At 51.1% G+C, this 27,663-nt stretch overlaps 1 protein-coding gene across 11 annotated transcripts in view; it reads left to right on the top strand.

Moving 5' to 3' along the window:
- LOC149358053 (uncharacterized) overlaps positions 1-27,663 on the top strand; it is a 284,686-nt gene that overhangs the window by 126,558 nt on the left and 130,465 nt on the right. Inside the window, exon 1 of one of the 11 annotated variants that reach the window (XM_089585032.1) lies at positions 5,599-6,353. The exons of the other annotated variants lie outside the window; for them this stretch is intronic. Coding sequence (XP_089441158.1) covers positions 6,275-6,353 — 79 coding nt within the window. The 5' untranslated portion in view covers positions 5,599-6,274. Of the gene's footprint in view, positions 1-5,598; positions 6,354-27,663 lie in introns of those variants that run through there. 11 annotated transcript variants of the gene reach the window in all.

The following is a 27,663-nucleotide window of genomic DNA, read 5'->3' on the forward strand; positions in this document are numbered from 1 at the left end:
CAAATGTTAACGGCAAGTATGCATTGTGTATACCTAGGGTTGTTCGTTTTCGGGTAAAACCCGATTTTACCCGATTTTTGCACCCCGAACGAGTTCCTAGCATATCGGGTAAAACCCGATGTTTCCCGAAGTTTTGTGCCAAAATCTCCACAAAATATGACTGCACTTTGAAACGGAACGTCTCAGACAAAGACGAAAACCAGTTGACACTGTGGAAACTGGGAGCTGTACTCGATCGGTTCCAGAAGCGGCTGCTGAGTCAGTCGTTTGATGACTACCGACCTCTTTTTATTTCCGTGATGGCCGATGTAGGCTCGCTTAGCCAGTACTTGCTGGAAGCAAGCCCCACAAATGAAGGTGTTGAAGTGATGAACTACTGGAACGACGCAACCGTGCGTTACCCAAGACTAGCAAATGGAGCGTTGTCATTGTTGTGCCTAGCTAATGGCAGCTGTGACGTTCAGCGAACGTTCTCTCAGCTAAGGTACCTGCAGAGACCAGACAGGTCTCGGATGGAAACCGAGATGTTGCGCATGCAGATGATTAAGTATCTTAATAAGGACGGGTAGAACGTCGATGACCAGCCCTCGTGAAGAAAATGTTTCTTTTCTCACAACTGACCGTTGCCTCACTGCGAGTAATAATTAATTGCCAAAGAAACGCCAAATTTTTCTATATTTTCTTGAAAGCAGCCCAAAATATAGCATTAATTGTTACATGCCGGTTAGAGCAAATCGAATAAATTATTACTTTGCAAATTTAACCCGATAAAACCCGAATTTCGGAGCTTTTCTACGAAAAACCCGATTTCTTCCCTATTACCAAGCCGAAAAATAACGCCCGATTTTTACCCCCCGAATTTGAAAAAATATAAAACCCGAAAACGAATAACCCTATGTATACCACACGTTAGCGTGTCATGGCAACGTTGGTGGCAAAAATAATCATGTCTGTACTAAAGCGCAGTAGGCCCACAAACGTCGGCATTCTCAGACCCATAAACCTGCAGAACGGAATAAAAGACAGCTTTGAACACCTTTTTCGACCCGCGATCAGAACGGACCAAACGAACAATCTCCGAGAAGCTTGGTTGCTTGTCTAAGGAATCAGCTCTTAAAGGGCCCGTGCCCACCCCAGCGCAGCAGACACTCTCTACCTCTCTTTGAGCGAGCCTCCTCTCCTTCCATTCCCTCCTCGAAATTCTTCTCTCCCGCTCCTCGTCGAGTAGGCTCGGCAAGGCAAAATCACCCTTCCTACTCCGGTGTAAGCCGGAGGCGTGGTGTCTGTGGAGTGCGTCACAGGGCGACGTCATGGCCCCGCCTTCAATAGAATTATTTTCTTGGTTTTTGCATTTTCTCCGCACACTAAACGATCGAGAGGCGCGATCGGCTCGACTACCTAGACTTGTTAGCGAGCGCATCCTTTCATACATCTGTTTGTCATTCCCAGTTAACGAGCCACCTTTTCATTTTCTTTTAGGCCTCCCCACCGTTTCACGAGCGGAGGGGCGGAAGTCGGTTGTGTTCGAAACACACGGCGAAGCGCGGATCCGGCAACCGCCCGTTTGCTTTTCTCCATGCGTGTTTGTGTTCTGTGTGTTTGTGTCTTTTCTCCGCTCCAAAGCATATGTCATTCATTGGAGTCAAGGCGTACGCAAGATGCACGAAAGATAAGCGGTGTGTGTGCGGAGCGGTCACGTGGGCGAGCGAGGGAAAGGCTCTGCTGCACTACTAATTAAAACCTTGTTTTGGGGGGCTCGCATAGAAGAAAAGAAACTGAGAAGGGAGCGCGCACGCAGAGCGTCTCGTGACGTGATCACGGCGGGGGGGGGGGGAGGGGGGAGGCGAACCAACTCCCTCAGTTTTACTATTTTTTTACTTTTTATGGCTACGGTTCAAGGCTGTCGCCGCACGCTCCCTCCGAAGTTTTTTTTTTTTTTTTGTTCCTTCATGCGGGTTTGTAGGCATGAGCCAGAACAGAAGGCGCTGCGGAAAGCCTTGTGCAGACGACGCGACGCCAAGGCTACGCCCAACCTTCTCCCGTCAGTCAGAACGATGCACCAATGGAGTGCCTTTAGCGAAAGTAGCCTCCCTTGACGTCAGCGGGGTGCAGAGTAGTGGGCCGGGCCCGTTTTTGAAGGAAGGAAAGAACGAACGGGCTTTGATTTGAATTTTCGCAGCTTTTCGGGGCGCGCATGGCTCTAGTATTCTGCAGAGGTTATCTTCGATGCCTCATCTATGCAGTGGGCTTGTTTTTCAAAAATGTCCGGACCCTGGGCAGTGGCCCTTTAAATAGGCCTTTTGTTTTTAAAAATATTTAAAAAAAATTCGGGGACGATTATGCTTCTGTCACAGACCCCCGCCTTTACGGTCAACAGAGGCGCGGGATCCCCTTTACGGTTACCCGTCGTCGCTCTATGAGGTTTGGGTACACAGTTAAAAGTTAGGCCGGTCAACCCGTGAAGCACGTGTGTCGGTGCGGGATTGACCGGCCTAACTTTTAACTGTGTACTCAAACTTCATAGAGGGACGACGGGTAACCGTAAAGGGGATCCCGCGCCTCTGTTGACCGTAAAGGTGGGGGTTTGTGACATAATTGGCGTCCGCGAACAGGACTGGTCAACCAAGTGCGCTCTAGGGAGGTGCAGGCTCTCGGCTCACTCACGCGGCCGTTCGATCGGGGAAAGTGTTATATTTTTTTCTTCCCCGAGCCCGCGATCAACTCCTCGTTCTTCCTCCTCTGGCACGACTGCCGCTACTGAACTCTGCAACTACGACGCTCCATCGAACAGGACAGCCGTGAGAACTCCCTTTTTTTTTTGCAAAAGACTGTCGGTTAATTGAACATTGTTTTCGCCTTTTGTTTAAACCTTGATCTGGCTTAGTATTTTACGTTTTGTTCTGTGCAACTCTTGCCCCTACTTACTATATCTGTAATATTTATTTCGCTATCCTCATCTTCTGCTTGTATCGCAGTGTTTGTTCATTGTCGGGGTTTTGTTTTTGTTTTTTTTTGTTCGACTATTATGCAGTGTAATTTGGACTACCAGCTGTATATATCCAGTTGTTTGAAAGAACGGTGACTTACTGTGAACTTATTCCTCAATCACACACCGACACACGTGCTTCACGGGTTGACCGGCCTAACCTTTAACTGTGTACTCAAACTTCATAGAGGGACGACGGGTAACCGTAAAGGGGATCCCGCGCCTCTGTTGACCGTAAAGGCGGGGGTTTGTGACAGCTTCTCATTACTGCATTTATCCAGCGAAGTACGCTTTTGCGGCTTGAGAATTTGCGATTGCTCCTCTTCATTTTTTCAAGGCGTGCTTCCGATTATGTCACGGTGCGGGGGTCACGTGGGCGTCTGGAAGGGCTCTACGCCGGACGGTTCATTTGCGGTTACCTCATGGATTAGGGTCACGTGGCCGTCGTGGTCGCGTGGAGCGATCGCTCGGGTGACGCCATGGCACTGGTCACGTGACGACGGCTGGTCACTTACCACTACGCCAGCGCCGACGGATCGGCGGAAATGATCGGCTGACAGCTGCGCTGTAAAAATATTCCGAGGATTTGCATACGCTCCCAAAAGCGGCGAACTGACAACAGCAGCTCTATCTCACGTCCTGCCCCTTCACCTCTCAATCTGCACTTGATTCCATAAGCGACCCCAAGACAACTGTGGTCGCACCCGTGCTATAATCGCAGCGCATTTTCGAGAATGTCTTCTCTAAGGACGACCTGAAGAGCATTCCCATTGGACAGCCGGTGAAAGTGGGAGTTTTCGGTCGTGACACATTGCGCTTACAGCGACGCCGCGGTACGTTTATGCCAGAGAAAGTTCTTTCTGCAGGTACGGGAACAAAAGGTGGTGTGTAATAAGCAGAATTTTAAGGCATGCAGTTTTCAGGTTACATATTTAGGCTACAAGAATGAGCCCAAACAAGCTAGAAACTTCGTCAGATTCTCATACCAGAAAATGCTACCTACCCCTCCTCGTTAAAAAAAAAAAAAAAACTGAAAGCATTTGGCTGCACGAAGGTTCATCATTTGGTCTTTTAGGTGCACAAGGGTCGCGGAAAACGAAAGGCAGGTTGCACGTCTGGGGCTGCGACATACTTTTCTTCCTGTCCACCGGGTTCGCTTTGTGGGTGGTTCGACAACTGCCCTCGTTCCAAGGACACCTAACTGAGGGATAACCCGCCACAGAACTGACCTGGCCACACCGAGACACCTGTTGGCCGGCCATCTCGGAATGACAGATGCTGTACGTGGAAAGTGTGAAGCGCAGAAATGAGAGCCCACTAAACCGCGTTCGCTGTGTATTCTGTAGCTTCGCGACATGCAGGCATCCCGGTAAACCGAAAGCGATCAAGTTGGCTACTTTCGCTTTTGTGTGAGCATGTCGAGCAACGAATTATTTTTTAAAACCTTGACCCTAACATTCGCATTCTCCTCTAATTTTTTATGGCACTTCCTGTGTCCTCGCGCGTTGCGAAATATTCGCGAGAGACAGACAAGAGAGGACTAATCCGTACGCCGTCCGCTTGGCGGCTGTACATGAACGATGGGGAAAGGAATAGCGCTGAGTGTAGATTATTCCGCACTTTTGAAGCAGCCACTCATTCAAACATTTCATTTTGTTTTGGATGTCACTGAAGCGTTCTGGTGGTTTCCGTAGGTGGTGTACAGTCTGCCCAATACCGTATTGACTCGGCGGGTGCCACGAGTACAGCGGCAGAGCAATTAGCCACTTCGCATCAGCTGGGGCGATTATGGCAATAAGGAAGGATTGCGTCTGCGGGCGTTGCAGCCTGGTAGTGCATTCGCAACCGGAAAGGCTGCGCCCCAGCATTGCGCCACAGCAGTAGAGCCGGGAAGAAGAACGGGAAGGAAGGGACTGCACTCGCGAGAGAGGCTATGACTCGAGTCTACTGGAGTGTTCTGCTTTTATCTCGTTGCCTGCTGCCCCGCGCTCTTAGCAGGTTGCTTCACACCTGTCCTCGACACGTATTTGCCTTTACCTTTCTGCGCTGTTTGGGAACAGGAATATGCTGCTGCAGTGTTTCACAGCGAATGCATTGCAGAAATTTTCGGAGCGTCTGGGCTATTGTTAATCGTAGTTTACCTTTTCTGTGACAGAAGGTAAATAAAAATCTCCGAAGGTGAGCTGCGCAGCCCAATGCGTTCCCTTTTCCTTCTCATTCGCCGATTGTTCGCGCCCCTCTCAAAGACAGCGCTACGGACGCGGGGCAATTCGGAGGTTCTCTTTCATTGCGGCCGACGCACAGTGCGAGGCATCGCCTCGTACGCGCGATTGTTGCTATTTCCGGGCCTGCGCGCGGGAGGTTCGCACCTCGCGCGGCTACGGGCGTATTCCTACGTAAGGAAGGCGCGCGTCCTTGGGGCGGAGGAGGTCGAGCGCGCCACGCGACCGAAGCGCGTCTCGCGTTTGCGGGGCCCGGGCCCGCTACGAGCGGAGCGGCGCACTTCCTAAATTTGGCGCCCCGCGAGCGGAGGACATCTGACGGCGGAGGAGATGATTTCTCGCGCCCCCTTCCCGCGCGCACAGGCACCCCAGCGGCGCTCCCCGCTCGGCGCGCTCTTCCTCGCCGCCCCGATCGACCCAACACGACTCGAAAGTCGCCGACAACCGCCGTCGAGACACGCGCGCTTCGCCGTCACTCGAAAGCGACCTGACCACGCCGCTGCTAATCCACCGCTCACCGTGGTGAGCAGTTGCGGCCCGACATCGTCTCATCCTACCGCGTACGTACAGACCGTCGACCAGCGTGGTGGTGTTTGCAACGGAGGCCGCGATTCACATTTAATTCCGCGTTCCGGGTTCCGATGGACTGTTGACGAGGGCCAGGCGCTCCTGTCATTCGCTTTGTCGGTGAAGCAACCGCTGTGAACTTCCTCACTCGCTTCTAGCAAGTGTCACTCCTTAGCGGTGCGTCGTCAATTCGCCATTCGATACGCTTTCGCCGTTGCACGAGCCGTTCCCTGGCACTCGTGACGCCACAGACGCCGCCCTTCAGCACTGTTTCGTCGTGGTCTCTCTCTAGCGAGCAGACTGTGAATCCGACGTTGCCGTCCGGTGCTATAGGCCGCACTAGTGCCCGCGCCGGTGCGAGTGGCTTCTCCGGTTTCGAGCGTCCCATGTTTGGGGCGGACGACCGCATGCTGCCGCCGAGCGCTGCCGGTGTTGGTGGGTGAATGAGGACTTGTGTCTCGTGATCGCGCATTTCCCGAAAGTGATCGAGACTGGAGCCATGTCATCGACGTCCCTGGCGCACGGATACCCGACGAGTCTTGCGCCGAGGTTTAAGGCCAACAAGGTTGCCAACGCCGGTGAGTGCCCTATTAGGACTCGCGGTGCTTCTGCTGTCATTAAGTTTTCAGCGTGTGTCACTTCGCTGTGAACATTTCTCATGTTCTTGATGAACAAGAGGGATGTTCTCTCAGCCGTTCACCAGGGCTAGGCCGCACGCGTCTTGCAGCTAGCTACAAGTGAAGCTAGTAAAGGAGCGGAGCAGTTCCCAATGCCCTGAGGGAAAACATGCGGGTTGCGGCAAGATTTACTCGGTTGGTTATCGCGTTTTGGCCACTGTCCAGCAGTTACCGATCGGCTGGTGACGTACCAACGACGCTCCATGGCGGAGTCTCATTGGTGGGTCCATTATTTGAGGACACCCTGCCTTTGCCTCTGGCAGCCGCATGAAGAATTCAAGGCCACTTGTTGGCAGATAGTCAAGACAGCTGAGGCTTGCTACGCACGCGCTTATTGCCTGCATACTGCCTCTGCAAACGGGTACTTGCGCACTACGTCTCTTGCGGAGGCCATACGGCTATAATGACTACACCATCTTCAGCGCCAAATTTTTGTCATCCCTTGAGGTCTGCGTATTTTTTGTTTTGTCACACCCAGGTAGTGTTTCGAGTCTGTTTACATGCATGATTCTCATTGTTACAGTTCAATGTCGTGGAGAATCACGCAGTTACCCCCTCGTCTAGATAATTTCGGATTTCATCAATGCACATTCTCGGCGCCTGGAGCGTGTGGAGCTGCTGGGTGCGCGTAGGGCTACGCGACATCTCTGCACATTAGGATAGCCTTCTCTGCTAGACTTCTCTTTGAGATCGCGTTACTCATTTGCCGCGCTTCTTGCAGTCGTATAAAGTGTCTTGTGAACAAAAGCATGACGAAGAAGTTCGCCGTTCACACAGCACAAGGAAGAAGGCGCAGCTTTGCCTATGTACAGAGTGAAACGGGCACACCGCCTCTGTTTTCAAGCCCGACGTACCTGCAGAGACGCAACCAACTAGGTTCCGCTCAAGCAGGCGCGCAGTCGCGCAGCTCTCGGATAATCTCCCAGAAACTCGATCTTATTTGATCACCGACCGTTGTGAAGTCAAGCAAAAAAAAAGTTATCGGCTGGCAGGCACTGTGCAATAATCGTTGATGCTACTAGAGCGCTACCTACTGAGCAGTGTAAAAACAACGAGGACCAGCACGCACACCCTTTTTCAAAAGTAAGGAGCCCAAGGGGTTTCCTTCTAAGCCTTGTAGTGGATCTCTTTTAGCTTTCGGAGGTATGAGGACGAGTGTTGCTCTCACTATCCTAAGATTTGGAACGCTATCAGTGCATAATGAGCCGCACAGCATGGCCCAGAAGCAAACCTCTTGGGCGCTAAACTTTTGGCGAATACTGCACATGTAGGAGGCAATGCTGTTAGACATGGCACATGCATTTCGGAGGCTGTGAGGAAGATGATGAAAGGAGTCATTATAGCGTGACATGGAACAGGCTGACAGTGAATAGTTATCCATGCGAGTCAGAAAAGGGTGCACTGAGTAAACCGTTTCCAAGTGTGCAGAAGGTTAGATCTAGTTAACTCGTCTTGTTTAACGGTTGCGGGTAGTTTCTGGTCTGTACAGCTCGCAGTATGCGCGGCTCTTGAACACAAGATGGCGGCAGACAGCTTAGCGAGATTCATAGGGTCTGTCGTCCGCAAGGAGCTAGTGGCGTTCATTGGTACGTCACTTGTGAACACCTGAAATGGACCTCGACTTCATGCTCGCACGGCATCAAAAGCTCTGTAGGCTTAGAGGGGAAACCGCGCGAATGGCAAGAGCTGAATTATGTTTGCTACTGCTGTTTCCCACTTCAAATATGGTTACGCTAACTAACAGTAACTTAAAAACGCCGTATAATATATTAGCATGGATATGAACAGTGCTAAAATGGCATGGTATACCACGTTTTTATGCTGACGCCGTCTGCATGGCGCGAGGGAGTTTTGGATGCTTGTTATTCATTGGCACAATGTGGAAAGAAAGGTTTAGCAGTGTCAGCGCTGTTAATCCTTTAATTTAAAAAGTACGTGCTAAGTTTGAGCTTGGTAGCCGGCTTCTACGAATAGTATATGGTTACACCACCTCTAGTTGACATTCTGTCGAGTGACATTCCAGCTCACCCTTATATCTCAGTTCGTGCACAGGCTAGCGATGAAACGTAGAATACGAAGACTCATTGGGTGCGTCATAAGCCCTCGGTGTTTCGGCTCAGTGCTTGCTTCTAGCCTGCTCTAAGCCGAATGAGTCTATGACGATCGTGCTCGTGTCTTCAAACGCGACCGACGACACCTGTTCTCCTAATAGAACACCTGTTTTCCTAATAGGACACCTGTTCTCCTAACAGAACAGGTGTTTGTGCAATAGGCTGCACTGCAAACGCTCCACCGAACCTCAGGCCTCTGGAGTCTGGACAACCCGTATGTATACTAGCCCTGCCGAAAAATCCATGAAAGAGGCCGTACCGGCGGTTTCGCGTGCACAAGACACAGCACTAGGGCGTGGGCCGGCAGAAATTTTAGTGCTCGCAGACCACGCGACCAACCTCGTGGACCAACCTCACGAAGAAGGAGCGATGCACGGAGCATACCTTGACGGCCGCCTGTGGCTAGCTCTGCCCGCGGCGCCGCGGGCAACGGCCAGCGAGGACGGGAAGCTGACAAGTGTTCCCAACCGTATAGAGTGTCTACGCCTGTGCAGGCAAGCGACAGGGCTCCCGCGGGGTCGCAAATAGAGCGAACATGCAAGGCCCGCTCGTCGAACGTTCGGAGCGGAGAACACAGCTCGGAATCATCCAGACATCCCCTAATGGAGCTAATCGAAAGAGCATCCTACGCATTTGTTTCTGTTCGGTTGAATGCCAGCCGCCTCTGAGCAACTGTGCGTTAATTGTGCTCCTCACTTCAGCGCTTTACTGCATCTCACTGGCGGAGCGCGGGATGCTTGGACGATGGTCTTAAAGGTCGTCAACCTTGAGGGCTAGTTGTTTATCGTTCCGTTTTCTAAACATCAGTGGGTTTGCGATAGGCCAACAGATTGTACTGGTCTTGTGCTTTCCCTCCTGCACGCATACGATCTTCTTGTTTTCATTCTGCCTCAGCATTTTTCACTTTTGCCTCTTTCCCTGCCTAGAGCTTTCAGCTGCAACATTTTCCGCCAGGTTAACCCATTAGCTATATCCATGCCCTATCTTTCCTTCATCTGTGTTTATACATGCTGTTTCCTCGAATGTGGACCAGAATATTTAATAATAGTCTTTTTGGGGCATAGAGATGGCTTCTCCGGCGTTGTGCTGCCAGTGTTAGCGGTCAGAAATCAGGCGAATACTGTTAACCAGCACCTAGCTGATCAATAAACTTCTAATAGTTAATTTTTTATCTGTTGCGGTTAGGTGCCCGGTATTAAATAGAGATTTGTAGCTGTCCGTTAGTAATAGCCATATCTTCTTTTTTTTATTTTGAAAACGCAATTACCTTCGGTTCTGTGGCACATCACATAGGGGCCTTTGCGTGCGCGTTTCAAACATCGAGCGTTTTTGGAGCTCGCTATGCAGCGTCCACCGGTTCAGGTCACTCTTTGGGGCACATGTCACGCGACCTTCACTCTCCCGTCCGCACTGCAGCAGCAGCGAGCACCGCAGCTGTGGCGGGAAAAAGAAGTCACGTGGCACGTGCGCCGCAGAGTGACGTGAGTTGGCCGCCGTTGCAGCCTGCGCGCTTCAAAGACGCGCGATGCTTGAAACGCGCGCGCGAAGGCCTGCATCCGTTGTGCCATGGAAGCGTAGGTAATCGCATTTTGGAAATTCAAAAAAGGAATATGGCTATTACTAACGGCCAGGTGTAAACCTCTAATTGCAACCAGACACCCAAGTGCAATAGTTAAAAGTTAGCTGTTAGAAATTAGTTAACCAGCTTACTGTTTAACATGATTAACCTGTTTTCTGGTGTCTGCCAGCATTGGTATTACAATACCGCAGAAGCCATTTGTATACTTCACAAAAGCAATTTTTTTCAAAACTCTAGTTCACCTTTGCGGAAACAACCTTCATATTTTTTCTTGAGATCGTTGACTATGCAAGAGCGGACGTAACACGATGTGCTCAGGAGCTTTCATATAGTTTTACTCGTTCTCTTTCGGTGCTTTCGACTCTGTTTAGGACTCAAAGAGACGCCCCCTTTTTTTCTTCTTTACGCTTTCCATATCTTTTCCATGACACGTTGCTTTTTGTTTTTGTTTTTTATTGCAGCGAGGCGGCAGGCTCCGCATAATGTTTTTGTACGCAACCACCTTGACATGTCTACATTCCTTCGTTGTGAATAACGAAGGCCACATCATTGCCTTCGAGCAGTCTTTGCAGAGGGTTACCGAGGATCAGCTTTTCGTTGTGTTGGACCAGTTATCTGGTGGTATAGATGGCTTTGCCTTGAATAGCCGCTCAGTCGTACAGGGCTTACGACTCTTTCCGTACTTAAACCATGCATCGATTTAATGTCTGACTTGTTGCTGAGATAGCTGATGGACAAGTTGCTGCATGTTTCGATGGTTAACTGGCAATATCTCACGGAAAAAAAAACGCTGGGATATCGCACGCAGTGTTCGCTTTTGTGTATCCTTCCGGGCCCGCTTAATCAGCGCAACATATACTCGTGTCCTTGGTACGAGTCGCGATCGCTATCCCGTCTTCGTCTCTGAGCTCGGTGAAAAGTCTGCAGGATTTCCCGACTGTGGTCTCTGTAAAGTTTCGTTACAGTTGTGCATGATATTTTTTTTTTGCTATTTAGGGCTTGTTTTTTCACCGTGCGACATTAATCCAGCGATTCCCAACGTTCTTTCCTCTTCAGTTTTCATATCATAGCCTAATGCAACCTTTACTCCATATGGTTACTCCATAGAGTAAACCATGCTCCGTCTCAATGTCTTACTCTTGTCCACTGCTAATTAATTTTTCTTCTAATTGCCGTCAGTCGCTCCCAGCTTCCACATCGTGTCTCAACTTGGCTACGTGCGAGTACAAATGGAAAACGTGCTTTTTTGTTTTCGATTGCTCATTCAACGCTGGGAAGCATTTACTGATAAATTTGTAGTCTTCGATAAATACACGCGAGAGGTGTAAAGGGATTCTGTGAGGGATTTATCGCAGTTTTCGCCGCGCAATGACAGCGCTTCTCCGCGACTTGCCAGGGAACACTCCTCTGCCACCTGGCATCTGTCTCTGCTACGAGGTCACAGTTTTTCGCTGGTTAACGCGTTAGCTCAGAGTGGCAAGGAGACGTTGTTGTGTGCTCATAACTACGCCCCGTTACCGAGTGCGTTACGGGAAGCGACAGCGAAGGTTAAGAGTGCAAGAAGTGTTGTATGCCTGAAAAAAGGTGGAAGAAAAGTAAGGTAAGGTAAGCGAACGAGCGACCGTGGCATGAAGATGACGGAGCGAGCTTCCTCGCCTCGCACATTTCCCCGAAATGCGCTCGGCGTCCCAATATATCGGCGTTTCCTCCTCGGCAAACCATTCCCTCTCCCAACTCTTCCCCACCCTCGAGGAGCTAACACAACCCAGCTGTTTTTGCTGTCGAAAAACATTTCCGGCTAATCCCAGCTCGACAAACGCGCTGGCTTTTTTAGTGCATAGTTATGGCTAGTAAGGGAGAAAGCTACAGGGCTTAGTAAAAAAAAAAACTGCCTGCCAGGAAGAATAGTACCAAAGAAACAAAGACAGTGATAAGTCCACACTTGCTATCGTGCTGACCTGCTGCCTAGTTATGTAGCAGTGAGGATGAAAGGGAAGAAAATGTACCGAATAAAATCTGAGAGAAATGAATGTCAGCGTACCGGTGCGTTGGGAAATTGCGAATGTATAGACGTATCGCAATTAAGCGCCTGTCGTGCTTCGGGCGGGTGACATATTTCCCTTTGCTGTTTCTTGAATCAAGAACCTGCTTTCTTTACCTTCCCGTCTTCGTCATGCCTGGTCTTCACTCGATTAAATGTTGGTTGGTTAGGCTTTTTCTGTGACGAGGCATTCCTATTTTGGATGGAACCGGGCCAGCAGACCTGTGCGGAGCGCAACATCACCCGGAAACTACTAGGATTGACCGGAACTTTCTTTCGGTTAATCCGCTAGTCAACCACTGAAGTCCAAAGTAATTCTTGTTTGGTTTGGTTTGTTTTGGTTTGTGGGGTTTAACGTCCCAAAGCGACTAAGGCTATGAGAGACGCCGTAGTGGAGGGCTCCGGAAATTTCGACCACCTTGGGTTCTTTAACGTGCACTGACATCGCACAGTACACGGGCCTCTAGAATTTCTCCTCCAAAGAAATTCTAGCCGCCGCGGCCGGGATCGAACCCGCGTCTTTTGGGTCAGCAGCCGAGCACCATAACCGCTGAGCCACCGCGGCGGCGAATTCGTGTTGATAGGAACAGTGTTTCTGCATTTTTTAATCAGTCGCAACTTTAAATCATCATAAAACCTACATTTTTAACTTGTGATCATCCAGGCTATTGTATCAAAGAAGACTTTCACTAACGATCTGTTAGATGGCTCCATGCAAGAACAGCAGTGGACATTGATGGGGCGATAGTTGCAACTGGGAATGGCACTCATGGTGGGCAATGAGGCCACCATGTTTGTGCCGCGCGCCAGGCGTTCCTTTCCGCGCAAGGTGAGCAGATTGGGAAGGTGCCATCGGAGGTGTTTTTTTCGCGAGTTTTCTCCGCGGGTGAATGACCGTCTTTTTCTCGCCGTTTACTCACGCCGCCTGTTTGCTTGTTTGTTTCTCAGCGCGTCTGGCCAGTCGTCCGGAGCGCTTTATTCCGCCCCTTGTCACGGGCGCTTCCGTTTATAGCCGCGTGGCTGCGGGCCTCGCACCTGCACAACGTCTGCGAAAGCGCGCGTGCAAACGCATTCTCGACGCTGCGGCATCCCGCTGAATCACGAACGCGTGCTGCGTGCGTTCCGCTGCGACGCCTCCGTTCGCAGATTAGCGTCTGCACGTGGTCTGCACTTATGACTTCCGGAGTGGGCATCATACCCCTCCATCGCCTCCGCTGCCGGCCACATCGCTACGTCTATAGTTGTCTCTTCGTTCGTGCTTGTTCTGTCTACGCTAAGCGCATTCAAGTAACGAAGAAATGCTGCATCAACTGACCTCTTTTGACGCATTGCTGACACATCGCTCGCTTTGACGTGGAAACCCTTTGGTCTTTTCTGTTCGTTTACCCGTCGCGATGTGGCGCTGTTAATGGGGAGTGGTGGCTTACGTCACAGCGCAAGCAGCTGGCATATCTGTCGAATGCTCTGTACGAAGCCTACTTATGAACCGAATGCCCTTTCTCGCAGGGAACAAGAGAAATCTAAGACGCGTGGTGGAGCATAAACCATTTTTCAAAGTTCAGGCATATAGGTGATTTTCACGAAATACAGGCAGCGCCGCGGTCGAGCCAAGATGGCAACCGTAAAGAGGACTCCGTCTGTGATCAGCCTGGGCGCATTGACAAGTTTTCTTGATTTCACAATTGAGTCGCGTGTTTTGTTTTGTTTTTTCTTATTGAAGATGAGCGCCTAGTTTTAGCCAAACACTTTGTATTAGTCAATGTAAAATACAGAACCGATGTCAAAATGGCGATCGCCGATCTGTATCTGCAAACGTCCGCCGTGCAAGCGGAACTGCACACGTACGTCGCCCCCTTCAGAACGCTTTTAGCGATTGTTAAGACCGCCAGGGCTGAGTGTTCCTACACGGCAGGAAAGTCAGAAGAATACAAGCAAGTGTCGAGTTTATTGTTGCAATGTCAAGGTAAGCAGGGATTTGCTAAATCATTGCAAAGCGCTGAGAGCGAAATGGTTCGCGATGGTTTCGCTTTCGACCGTCGTGTGCTTAATTTCAATTCAGCAGGCTGAACCGCAGCAGCATTTACGTGCGGCCATCTCTTCATTCGAGCAAGTAAGGCCCTTGTATATGTACTACATTCCTGAGGTGACTTGTTTAGCGCTGGAGCAGTGTGCTGCGCAACAAATCATAGCGCGCAAGTTCTGTGTTAAGGGTTATGTTCCTTGCTTTTATTCCAGTGTAGCTTGTCTTCAGCGCGAGCACTGACCGTGAAACGCAGTGCCCTCTCTAAAATTTGGCTCAGTTTGCTCTGCAGAGTACCGCTCGAGTGCTCCGATACAAGCCTGCTCACGTATACGTATACCTTGCGGCGTGAGCTCCACTGTCGAGTTGGGACGCACTGTTGGATGCGCGAAGGCGTGTGTAGCGCAGGTCTTTTCGCGTTGAAGTTTTATTTTGCGGACATTGAAACACGTGTGTTTAGAATGAACAGACAGCAATACAAAAATATAAAAAGCAGAGAGCAGAAAATGAAATTCTGGCGCTTTAATTACAGCTTGGGTTACGACAATGTACAATGTTGTGAGCATTACGGTTGCATCGGGAAAGCAATTACAACGAGCAGCCACGATAATCACACCAGTCGGACAATTGAAGCCAAGGAAAGGTGTAATGGCACCAAGTCCTTACCTGGAAATCGTCGCCCTGAAAATGCCGCGAACGCACGAACATCGTTGCTGTGGTTCGCTAGAAAACCCGCACTTTCTGCACCCAAAGCAGCCCTTCTTCGGGCTCCTGTGTTTAAGCAGTGGAATGAACCTCCCCGCTTTTCCGTCTCGTTCACGTACAAAAAGTATGCGGCAGTGTTGTCTAGCTGTATTTTTGCCGCGGCGTTCCTGAGTCGACATCCAAAAGTGCTTGCAACGCAGCACCAGCAGCACGCAGCGCTAATCTGTCAGGCGAGTTCTCCGTAGACGGGATCGCGGTGCGCCTGCGGTGCGTGGCGTCTACGTCGTGAAAACCGCCAGTATTTTTGTAAGGAAAATATGACAGCGACGCCTGAGCGAGCCGACGAAGCACTCGCAAAGGAGCAAACAAATGCTTCCGCGCGCTCCCGATCCTCCTTAGACTAGTTCACGGTGCCGCCGCAGCATGGAGTCGATTTCGTGAAAATCGCTAATACAGCCAGCCCTCTGCTCTGCAACGTAGCGGATAAGTAGGGAGCGGTTACTTCTTCCTTAGCGGCGTCTGCGAGAAAGAGACGGGGAAGCCAACTGATGGTCAGATATTTCCATTAACAACAGCGCATTCCGTTCTTTTTTTTCTTTTAGCTTGCAACTACCGGTGAGAGAGGGTCACCTCTTTCGCCTGGAAATAAGCCGGGATAAAGAGGAGGATGCGCGGCTAAGGCACAGTCTATACTTTATAACACTGCCCTCTGAACGTCAGGCGAAAGACAGAAACAGTCTGCCCGAAAAAGAGTGGCTCGCGAAGCAAGTACCGCGACGGGTGAGCTTTTCGCGGTATTTGCAGTGATCCCATCAAGGAGAGGCAATAAGCATGTTTATCGAATGTAAGCCCTCCAAGTGCGTAAGTTGGACATTCTGGATATGGGCGATCCACTCTTCCAGAGATGGACCGACTGGAGGCTGAGCGTTTCGGACACGGGTGCTATTAGTTATATTTTTAATGCGATGGTGTTAGAGGCCCCGTTACCCAGAAAATCCGGCGTCTGCGTTGTCGACGAAACATCATGGGTGTGGCTCTGGCAGGTGGTCCCCGGAGAGCAACCCAGGAGGCAGGTGGGCCACCTTCGTCACGTGACATTGCGGGTTCATCACAACCTGCTCACCGGATAGTGAGCAAACTGCCCACTGTGGCGCGTACGTGGCAGGTAAATAATGATTGGTTGCTCTGGAAGATCAACCTAGGCTACACAAGGCCCACCGCTGGGAGCACCTGCCATCGCAGGGTGGTGGCGCATCGCTGAACCGCTGCCCCACTGCACCAGGAGAGGTATGAGGACTCCCAGGGATCTATGAATATAATGTAGAGAATAACCTTCTGCATATATGGCAATTAACCCATTACGCTATCGCGTCGTAACCTTAAAGGTGCACTAAAGAGGACCCTGAACTCGTTTTTTTACCGCAGGAAATCGATCTAGACGTTCCGAGCATTCTTAGAAACTTCGAATTATTGGCATGTGCGGCCGATTTCCCTAATTTAAACCGGATGAGAAGTCCCGGCTGCCGCTCTTTTAACTCACCGTTGAAGGTATATATGAGGAGTCAACTAACGCGTGGAGTGCATTTCAGGCAGTCGCGTGGCGGTTTCGTTTTCGCTTTTTTTTTGTTTTCTAGGTTTCCGTGAATGAACAGATCCAGTCAGAGACTACATAGCTGTAAATTAGGCCCACGAAAATAAAAATACACTTGGACTCTTTGTTTTTGCCGATCGCTACGTATCACTCCGCTGATGGCGGAGGTGGTGGTGGTGAAAACTTTTATTTTGTGAAAGAGTTTGGGAGCCACAGAGTGGCTCCGCTACATGGTCGGCGTCCCTAGTCCGGGACACCGCATGACGAGGCCTCGTCTCGCCCGTTTCACCAGAGCCCTTTGGGACTCAAGCGAGGAGCAGTTGAGGAGAGCAGTCTCCCATGCCTCTCTGGAAGGGGTAGGGGAAGGGGGGAGGAGGGGATTTTGAGTACATGCCCACACCCTGTGGAAGATATCACAGGTCTCCCCACAGTGCGGGCATCGCCCATCCGTGTTAGGATCGTAATGTTTTATGATTGCAGGACAGAGTAGAGTACATGTCTGCAGGCGCCTTAAAGTTCGCTCCTCCGTCTTACTCAGCCCCTTCGCAGGGGCCGGGAAAAGGCTGTGGTTGTCGCTATAATGCGTTATTATTTCCCTGAATCGCAGCAGCGGCTGGTTGGTCTCCGAGCCAGAAGCGCTGGGATGAGGAGCCCGCGGTGAGTAAGCGCTCGGGCAGCCGCGTCAGCGGCCTCATTAACTCGTAAGCCCTGGTGGCCAGGAGCCCAAATGATTTTTTTGGGTGTTGGATTACTGGCAGTCCGTCTTAGAATACAAGCAGCTAAGGGGGAGATCTCCCCTGCCAAGTAGTGATCACATGCTTTTCGGGAGTCCGTGACAATGATCCTCGAATTGGCGTGGGCGGCAGCAAGCGCTATCGCTACTTCCTCGGCTCGCATTGAATTCGGGGCTCGAAAGGAGAGTCCATCAACGAAAGTTTCTAAGAATGCTTGGAACGTGTAGATCGAGTCCCCGCGGTAAAAAGACGAGTTCAGATTCCTCGTTGGAGCACCTTTAACGCGGATCTTAAGTGTCTCCTTCAATTTTGTTTACTCGTGCACGAGCAACTACTGCCATCCGTGATGCGCCAAACAAAACCTTAAACGAGAACTTTGGTTTGTACCACCGCTAAGAATTTCTGTACGGTACTTGAAAATGTTGTTAAGAACGCGCCGTATCTAAAGCATATTTGACTATATTCTTCAGGGTGTGCTGAAGAAGTGCTCTGTTTTTAAAGATTCACCCTAACCTCCACCAATTATTTTGCCCTACCTCCAGAAATGATTCACCTTTAACTTTTCCTTCTTGATCTTCAGCCATGCGACAGAAACCTTGTGGAAGCGAAATGTTTCATTTTCGTTCCTCCACCTCCTCTCAGAAGAAGCAAGTTTCTGCGCCTCTGCTCGTGGCGCTGACGCAGCCACCATTTCTGGCGGTACTCACGCAGTCTACTCCATCGCTTCATTTCCTAGTCGGCCGCGATTTAATTTGCGCTAGTGGGCTCATGGAATGGCACTCGAATGGGGAATTTTACATTGCACTTTAGCGACGTCGGGAACCAAGTTCTCACTTCGAAAGCGCTCTAGGGTGAACGTGCTGTGGCTCACTCGCCAGGGCGTTCTCGTGGGTCCGGTACCTGTAGCTCGTAAGACAGCCACATTTTTCTTTTTTTGTGCGCACCTCACACCGAGGGTTTGGCGCGCACGCTAAACCACTGCCGATCTCCGGCTCGAAGCTCATACGGGGTTCTCGTAAACAGCGCCGCGTTAAAACCTGAGAACGGCAACTTTTTTAGGTTGCTGGATGAAGTTACGTCGTGCATATGTGCCTGAGCCAAACCTGCACAGTGGCACAGTAATTTCATTCATTTGTTGTCAGGTAGTTTGGCTAGAAACCTCGCGTATGACAGCAAAAGTTTGCCAGCCTAGCTGTGAGGCTCCTGGCGCTAGATCAGGAACCTTTATAAAAGATAGTAGCAACGATAGGAGGGTTCAGGAACACTTTGAAAAATAATTTATTGAATAAATAGTCAAGTCACTGCACTATTCTAACGTCTATTCGATATAGCCGGTCTTTCGCGGGCCGTTCCAATGGGAAAACAGCTTCGAACGTTCGGCCTCTGATTCTTTGACGGTGGCCGTATACAGCCTACACTTGAGCGTCAACAAATCCTAAGACAGAGTGGGCCTCGCGCAGCGGGGAAACTTCGCATAACTGAAATTCTTGGCCCATCGCATGCGCAATTGGGTGCGGCCGTCGTCGGAGGTCACTCCACCCCCCACTGGCCGGCGATAGAACAGTGGTGCCCGTTGTGGCGCGACGGCGCTGTAACCAGACACGCCGTGCAATCTGACACCGCCGCTCGCAGAGACTATGCCGCACGTGACCGCTTCCGGCTGCTCTGGGCCCACTGTTCTTACCCTAGACGGCTGCCAAGAATCGCCGCGCTCTCCGGATTCCCGGCACGGCCGATGATGGGTCGCCCAGCCACGGCCGCGCCCCGTCGGCTCCGCTTGGTAAGGCAGGAGCTGACCGAATGTCCTTCGTCGTTAGGGCGTTGTTGAAAAGTGCAGCCTTTCCCCAAAACATGCTGCCTACCGGGTTCGCACCTGGGCTGCGCAGGGTGGCTCGTTCTGCATCGCCAGCGTTCTTGTCCCCTATCGAACCGGTGGCAAACTTGGGCTATATATTTTTTGGCCGAGGCTGGGAAGTCGTTTGGCTTTGATGTCGTTTTCAGCGCAGCAGATGAAGAGGGAAAACAGCTTCACTGCTTTAGGGCCTCGTGAAATGAGGCTTGTTGTTGGTCATCCGATTTCGAATGAAGTCAAGTACACCAAGAGGAAGAGAGAGTGTGGGATATAGGGGGAGGTAAAGGCAGCGTTGCATGTGTACCCAATTAGTTCGGCTTCTCCACTGATCATTAGACATTTGGGACAGTGAGTTGTCATGGGTTGTGCGCAAGGGGGCAGAAGCACGCCGTCCATGGTAATAGCCTCTCGTGAGGGCTGTACTATCCACGCTCTTTTGTCAGGATGCCGAAGAATGATGCTTTCGCCCCGTACACGTATTGGAAGCGTCGGATAGCGCTGTATGCGCCGCAGGACACGACTGTAGTGTTCTAGCCCAAGGACCTCATTATATTCACACGTCGTTTCCATCTCTATACCCACGGGTTACACAAACTTGTAGGAGTGGCTGACGAACGCGGGTATCCGGGAGGCTAGCCCGGACACCATCCATTCTCCGGTAGGCCTGCTGTCCGGCTAGGAACCACCAGGAACCACCATCTCCTGCAAGTCGCACTGCTGGTCGGCACGGTTCTCTCCGGCAGTGGTGTCGCAAAATGCACGGCTTTAAATTTGCCGGGCTACTCAGGCTCTAGATACTCGGTGCTCGTATCACGGCGGACCTACAGCGATGGCCGTTAACGGTCGCGGATTTCTTTTCTTTGGATGCATTTCGAAGTAACCGTATACACTCTGAGGCAAAACTGACTGAAATGGACCTAACTATGCAACACTTCGTCCTCGCGACGAACAGCTAGTCCGAGCGAAGATTTACTGTTCTAAAGAATACCTTTGCAGTTAGTCTTTAAGTTAGTAATTGTTGGTTTTTGAGGGACTGATGGCGTTTAGACACGGTTACTTCCCAAAGTGCTTAGTCTGGGGTCACTTTTATTCCTTCCTGGCTTAGAGTTCATAGACTCGAGCCGAGCATGCGACAGGCACCTTCGGGCAAATGGGCCGTGTTTAGGAGTCGCACGAGGTACCTCGGTGTTCCGTCCAAGCACTGCAGCCAGCGGCTCAGTTCTGGGCCCATAGCCCGCAGGCCTATACACGCGGCTGGGCGGCCTCTACGCGCCGCCCAAATGCACGGACTGCGGCACCGTGTGGCCGGATATTGACGCGGAAGCGTCCGTCGATAGCGTTTTTTCCTCGCACACACCGAAGCTCCGATCTCGCCATGATGGGTGCCAGCACTCCCCACCTTTGGGACTCCACCCATTCGCACACCCTCTCCCTTCTCAGGGACGCGCGGCACGCCATCTGCACCTCGCTGGTGTCATCGGCGAGCTGGGGACCCCGGGGGTCTGCAGCAGCCTGCGTGTGCCTCTCGTGCGCCACGCCAGCTTCGCGCCCCTGAAAGTTTAATGACGACCTCACGATAATCAACTTTAATTTCTTCTTTGTGTCGTTTTTTGTTTGTTTGTTAGTTGCTTCCACTTTTTGTTCCTTTTCTTTTGCGGCGATCCCTTGCTCTCGTTTTTGCTCCCGAGGATACGAGGGCAGCGTCGCCCGAGTCGAACCATACGCACGCTTTCTTCGTTTCTTCCTAGCATATTTTTGGTTCTCTGGAGGGAACAAGGCTTGCTTCATTTATTCTCTGGCATTGCTCATCGCTGTGAGGCGTTCACCTCGAGCCTCGCAGCGCGGACACTGCTGCGGTGTGGCGTTCATTCTGGATGACAGTTCGTAGCCCACAGAGTGGAGTCACTGTCGAAGCAGTTTAGTTCCGCTTTAGTAATGAGAACGGCAAGCGAAAGAACCAAGATTAGAGCCTCCGCATCTTTTGTTTTCGTGCAAAAAAAAATGTTATAGTAAACGCCCACATCGGTTTTGTGCAACCACTCCATGCAGCTCGAGTGAGAAAACCAGTAAGGTTGCAGCGAAGGAAATACAGAAGCAGGGACATGCCTGTAGGATGTAGTTTGCGCACGCGCTGTTTGTTGGTATTTATCGATGTATGTAAGAATTTGTCGACCTATGAATAAAATTAGCCGCGCGTGAGCGCTTCTTCTCCGTCGTCTTCCTTGTTTGATCTAATTCTACAGTCCTTTAACCAAACGTCAGAGCTTTTTCTTTCTTTTTTTTTCGAGATGGATACAGAATATTTACAGTTTTCTAAGCAGCTTGTCGTCCCTTTTCAAAAAACGCCTGCGGTTTGAATGGCATCGAACGGTGCAACAACGCAACTAAGAACAGCACGTACAAAACTACCTGCAGTTGTAGAAGTCTATTTTTGCGATTTGTGCAGCTTCCATGTTGCTGATGACGATCACGCGCTTAAGAGTGAACATGTTATTCTGACCAGAAAGAGCACTACCACGCACTGAGTAATGCATGGCTGTTAGCAGGCCGCTTTGCTGCTTTCGTATTCTTTTTTATTTTTATTTTTCTTTTGAGATATAGAGAAATTGGGAGGCCTTAATGAAGTTGAAATCAAGACCCTGTAAAGCAGTGCTCTTCCGCTAGGCAAACCAAGCGAACAGGCGAGACACCACGCCCGTCATTGGGGAGAAGGTGCATTGGTTGGCGGGGAGGCAAAGGGAGAGAGAGCGGCTTTTGTTTTGTAAACTATAATGACTGAACTTGCTGCACGCAATATTTCAGTTTGAACCTACGGAAACCTTGGTCGTGCATCGAAATCAGTTCTTTAGCACCTGTTACATCTTGAGAAAAAATGAGTGACCAGGTGGGGCCTGGTTAAGTACGGAGCACGTGAATGCAAAAAAAAAAAATGAACTTTGGTATCTTGACATCCGAGAACTCCATACAAAACTTTCGAATTCAACACGGGTCTTTCAAACTAAATCAAGATTCTCTATGGGCATGTGCCATTTCAGAAGAGCCCAGCTACTACTGCACATGGGCCGTCAGGAACTTGGCAGCAGAGAGCTGCGGATTAATATTGAACACGTACTGTTACTTAACGGGTACCGCTGCCTAAGTTTTGCATTTCGCCTCCATCTAAATCCGGTCATCGTGGCGGAGAATCGAATCCGTGACCTCGTCTTCAGCACAAGGACTCCGTTTCATATGATCCTCTGCGTCACGCCTTCCGGACACTCTTTAGACGCCGCCGCTGCACTCATTCCATACGTCCGTCGGGTCTGTGTATAAACTGCGGACTTAGCGGCGGACTATGTACCTCGAGTTTGCCCCTTCCGTCTACCCGCGCAGCGCGCTCAGCTCGAACCTGCGACGACCGGCGACCAGCTGTGAAAACGCCGTACCGCGTGTTTACACTGGCGTCTCCGGCGGGACGTCGCCGGCGCACGGAGCGGTCGCAATGTGGACACCGCATGCGCATCCCTGCAGCGGGAAGACTCGAAAGAGAGACAGAAATCCAAATAGTGCCCCGAGCACGAAAACTGCACGCGTGGTCCTCGCTTCCAGTCTGGCGTGGCACGCGACGGGACAGCGGCGAATTTATTCGCGTTCGCTCTCGCGCCGCCCTCCTCCTCTTTTTCTTTTCTGCTTCCCTGGCCACAGCCGCCTGCGAGGAGACAGGAGACAACGCACACACTGCTTACCCTTTTGGAAGCGAGAGACGCATGTGTACGCGCGCCGTGTTCGTGGTGGCGTTGTGTAATCGCTGTCCACGGGCAAGAGCGCCTGCCGGCGGCGCTGGATATAGCTGTTGGGCCGGAGGTGCTCGCTTCCGCTTACAGAATGTCCGGAGACGGGACCGCGGGTGGCATTTATCTGGCGGGCATCGTTGTTTACTTGCTGGACCCTCCTCAAGACGCGAGCCCCGGAGACCGTGTCGGTTGTGAGGACCCTTCGCGCCTCTCTCCCGTGCGCCCTGTCGGGAACGCGGGAATGTCTAGAACGCGCAATAAGCGGAAACGCGCAGCAGGCACCCACTAAGCTCAGATACAGATTTTTTTCGAGACCCTCTGGAATGTGGATGGAGACTGTGGCAGCTTGATGCCCCGTTTATTTCCTGTTCTACGAGCAGGTGTTCTCCTATACAGCCCAATGTCGAATATGGTGGCGCCTTTCGGTTCGAACTCGACCGCGGCGGCCGCGTTTCAGTGGAGGCGAAACGCAAAAGGCGCCGTGTGCTGTGCGATGTCACCGCACGTTAAAGATAGGTGGTCGAAATTATTCCGGAGACCTCCACTACGGCACCTCTTTCTTTCTTCCTTCTTTCACTCCTACCTTCCTCCCTTCCCTTACGGCGCGGTTGGAGTGTCCGCCGAGATATGTGAGACAGTTACTGCGTCATTTCCTTTCCTCAAAAACCAGTTTTCGAATTTTTACCTCAATTGTGGAAACGGCTATCCGGTTGAACCGAGAGCGATACAGTTCGCAGCGTGGCCCAGTACTTCGCCGTGTTCAACATTTAGAGATTAGGAGATAGAGGAGGAGGAAAAGCAGAGGGCGATATATAGCCAGAATAATGCTGGGGAGGGTCGTTTAAACAGACATAAAAAAAAACGGGACGGTTACCACTGTGTAACGCGAGATTCAGCGACAGCTGTTGAGGCATTACTTCACTTCCTCCTTGCACTGTAACCACCCTCCCGTCGGTTACCATGGCGATGCTCCCACCGGTTACCTCGATTACTACTACTACTACTACTACTACTACTACTACTACTACTACTACTACTACTGCTACTACTACTGCTACACCGACGCAAAATCCAGGAAGGGGCGCTTATCAGCTGTCATTGTAAAAAGAGACTGAAATCTAGTATTCTGCTAACACGTTTTACAGCGACAGCCGCTAGGGACTCAAACCGTGAGATCTCGGAGGCGGCGACATCCGCATGACGTGCAACGTACCGGAAGCAGGCGCATGTGATCGCCCGGCTTTCTCCGCGAGGCACGCGCCCGCGCACGTCTGGATCCTTCTTATAGGCTCCCAAAGCATCGCCGGGTGGCGCTGCTGCGCCTGATGTGCAGCGCCATCTATGGGAGAAAAGTAAAAACTGGGGCGCTGCTCGCTGCTCGCGCTGCTTTCACCACGCTTCTTTGCACGCGCGCTTTCTTGCACGTGCGCGCGCCAGCGCTGTCGCGATGTGTCGCCTGCATGAGCCACAATACGATCGTTCAGATTGACGCGCAGTACTGCAATGCAAACTTAATTAAAGGAGGGAAACTGATTAGTCGCGTCTACTGTGTGGAGCAGACGATCGACGATGAGGAGGCCCATTTGACTGTAAAATGCGTTTCTCGAGTGAGTATTAACGTCGTACTGTATGACATGTAACTAGAGGTAAGTCCCCTGTATAATTATGTGCTCGAAATATGCGAAGTACTATCAGCTCTGCGAAATAAAGCGAGACACTTGTTGATCGTAGTTGTCAGTTGTTGCATGCGATGCGCAGGGCGATCCACTTACGTGCGAGTCGAAAGGACATGCGACCAGGCAACAGTTCGTCAGCATTCTACTCCACCTTGGGGGAACCCCCTAAACATTTGACCACCATTGTTCACACTTGCAAGTGCGACCTGCGGGTCGCCTTCTCGCTTGAAACGAAAACTCTCCGGAATAACATTGCTTGCGCGCTTTCGAGAATTTCGTCTGCTTTGACCGCGTCTCCTGCACTCGCGCTCGGTGCGATCCGCAATGCACTACGGCGACCAGGAGGATGTCGTGACGGTATTGATGTGCACCGCAGTCGTATAAGCGTCATGATGACAGCGACAGCGGCGCTCTTCTCAGGGCCGGCCTGCCGCCGCCTCAGAAAATACGCTAATATTGTTTGTTCGCGTTCATACCAAACCCTGAAGTAGAGCAACGTCAAAAATGAATCATTTTTGAGGATCGTTGGCCAATACCGAGCTGCTGGTAGAAGTGATAACTGCGATACAAGCATATTTCTTTTCCAAAGTCGCTTTGCTGATGCCCAGTGCTGCTCGCCTGTTGTCACCTGGCTCCGCAGTTAAAAGCATCACGGAAATCGATCACGTCTTTGTTTTATTATGTGACGGTGAACATAGTAAAACGGTGACGCGAGTAGCACCTTTATTAACGCGCTGGCCAGTTCCGAAGTGCCCTCAGCTGCAGCATCGATGCGAAATGGTTAGGCTTAGCGACGACTACGGCAGCGAGGGAGCAGCGCAGCTCGTCGCCCGGCGTGGCCGCGGGCGACGTCGTTGCCGAAAGCTCGACTGTCCGCGGACGGCGTCATTGCCAAAAGCTCGACTGTCTCGCCGATTAGTTCAGCGGCTTGCGACTCGCAGTCGCAAGGCTGGAAAATCGAACAGCGAGCGACTTGCCTGCGCGTCGTCTGCCACTTTTTTCGTGGATGGTAGGGACAGACTCACTGGCTCTCCCAAGGGCGCGGCCGCATACTCGCGTGTTCGCGGTAAGAGTGGATCACCGTGTACATACGCTTTGGTTTTTACATTACGGCCTTCGTACTACCTCCTTTTTGCTTCGCCGAGACCGCGTCTGTCAACGCGAAGATTGCGCCTCGCGCGACTCTCCCGTCGCGCGTGCACACAAAGCTAGCAGGGCGTCTGCTACGGCGCCGCCCCGAGTTTCCACTGCTCGCCGCTGCGGCGCTGGCGTCGCGCTCCCAAACTTGAGCTTGGGTTCCCTATAGTCGACGTCATCATGACTAGTATCTCATAGTGAGGTCGGCGCCTGAGAAAGGAGGCCTTGCTCAGGCCTCCTCTGTGTTCTAGGGGGTGCTGAACAAGTGCGGTGTATGTGGAAGGAGGGCTGTCATGTGTGGTAGACAGTTAACAGGGCGAACTGAGACCGGGACGAGAGGAAGGCACACACAGACCAGCGCTGTGTGTATCTTCCTTTTGCCCTTGTCTCAGTTCGCGCTGTTCTACTCAATGGCTTACCAACTCACTCAAGCTTCTGTTCTAGGCATTAGAGAATGGGGATTGATCGCTACCCACATCTTGTGATACGAAGGACCAGTCAGTACTCGAGAATAAACCGGCTGCTTAGAGTTCCACCTTCAAGATACGACGGTAAAGTGGGCGGCACCAAAGCTTGGTGCTGTACAGGCTTGACGCCTTCAGATGTCGCTGAATTTCGCTTTACAGCGCGGCAACCGGGGCGTCATGTTTGTTTTTTCTTTTAATGTCGCACAGTATCGGGCCTAAATACTTCTAGGGTCCCGCCTATGGGTCGATCATGCGGCAAAGGCGCCCTGCGGCTGAACGCTATGCCGCGAGCTAAATATCCTACCTCGCCGGCCGCATTTTTGAACGTGTAAAACCGGCATGTGTGGCCTTCAGGTGCACCACCGTCGAAATTAAGTTGCGAACTTTCATTAAGTTGTGTTACCACTAGGCTTTACTTTAGCACAAAGAGTGATCGATGTTGAAGTGCTCCTATTAGATACCTCTTGTTATACACACTTTTTTTTTTGTAGGATGCATGACAGGAGAGTTTACCTCATAGCAGACGCGACGGCTACTCGTCTTCGACTCGAGTATATTCCGTGACGCAAAACAACACCGCATTAAGCAACGCAAGAAGGAGCAAAATTCGCACGAAAGCGCAGTTTCACGAAAGTTTCACCGTGTGCAAGGCCTGTACTGAAGCACCCTTCTTTATGTCTCTTTTGTGTGTGTGTGTGTGTGGGGGGGGGGGGGGGGGGGGGGGGGGGGGGGGGCACTTGAGGGATAATTCGTTTTCGTCTTCAAGCTAGGCTCTATGCGGGCGCGAGATTTCACTGCGGACAGTGCAGCTGTTCCCCAGCAGACTGCATACGAAGCACGTGAGCGACGCAGGCCACCTCAGCGGAGAGGAAGGCGAAGAAGCACTACATGGGTTGGAAGGTTGACAGAATGAAGAAGAGAAGAGTTATTTACAGCGTATGCATTTTAAAAGGCAAGTGTATACAAGGAAAGCAAACTTTATCCACGAGGCCCGTCTATCCGGCCCACTATAAGGAAAGGCTATTTCAGCAGACCGGAATATACCAGCTGAGAGAGGTGCGGGAAAAATACAAAGCGACTCCTCTTGGTCGGCCCAACGAAATGTTGTTCTCTCAGCGCGTCAGATTTCAGCGGGATCCGCAGCGCGATCGGCTCTGAGCGCCCGTTATACGTGAGCATCAATATCTTATGTCAATATCAAACGCTTGAAGCTACGTTTACGAACAGAAGAAAAAAATATTAATTTAGATAACGATAAAGTACTGAGTCGAAGAATGAGCTGTTTTCAGATGCTTTTCTCACTTTTTTTGTTTTCTTTAGCGCGATATTTTTGCTAATGATATAGACAAAAAACTTGGCAGATGCTTAAGCTTCGCCTTTAAGAGCAGAATGCGGTAGCGCTAACGGTCCCGTTCGCATCGCCTACTCAACGCTTAAACAACGAGTTAATTCCTATTTAGCATACTCATAACTACTCATGTACTCATCAGTAGATGTCTCTATGACAGTTCACTAAGTTTAAGAC

This window comes from Amblyomma mixtum, chromosome 3 (assembly GCF_055824585.1).
Source record: "Amblyomma mixtum isolate Tamu chromosome 3, ASM5582458v1, whole genome shotgun sequence".
In the NCBI taxonomy this organism is placed as follows: Eukaryota; Metazoa; Arthropoda; class Arachnida; order Ixodida; family Ixodidae; genus Amblyomma; species Amblyomma mixtum.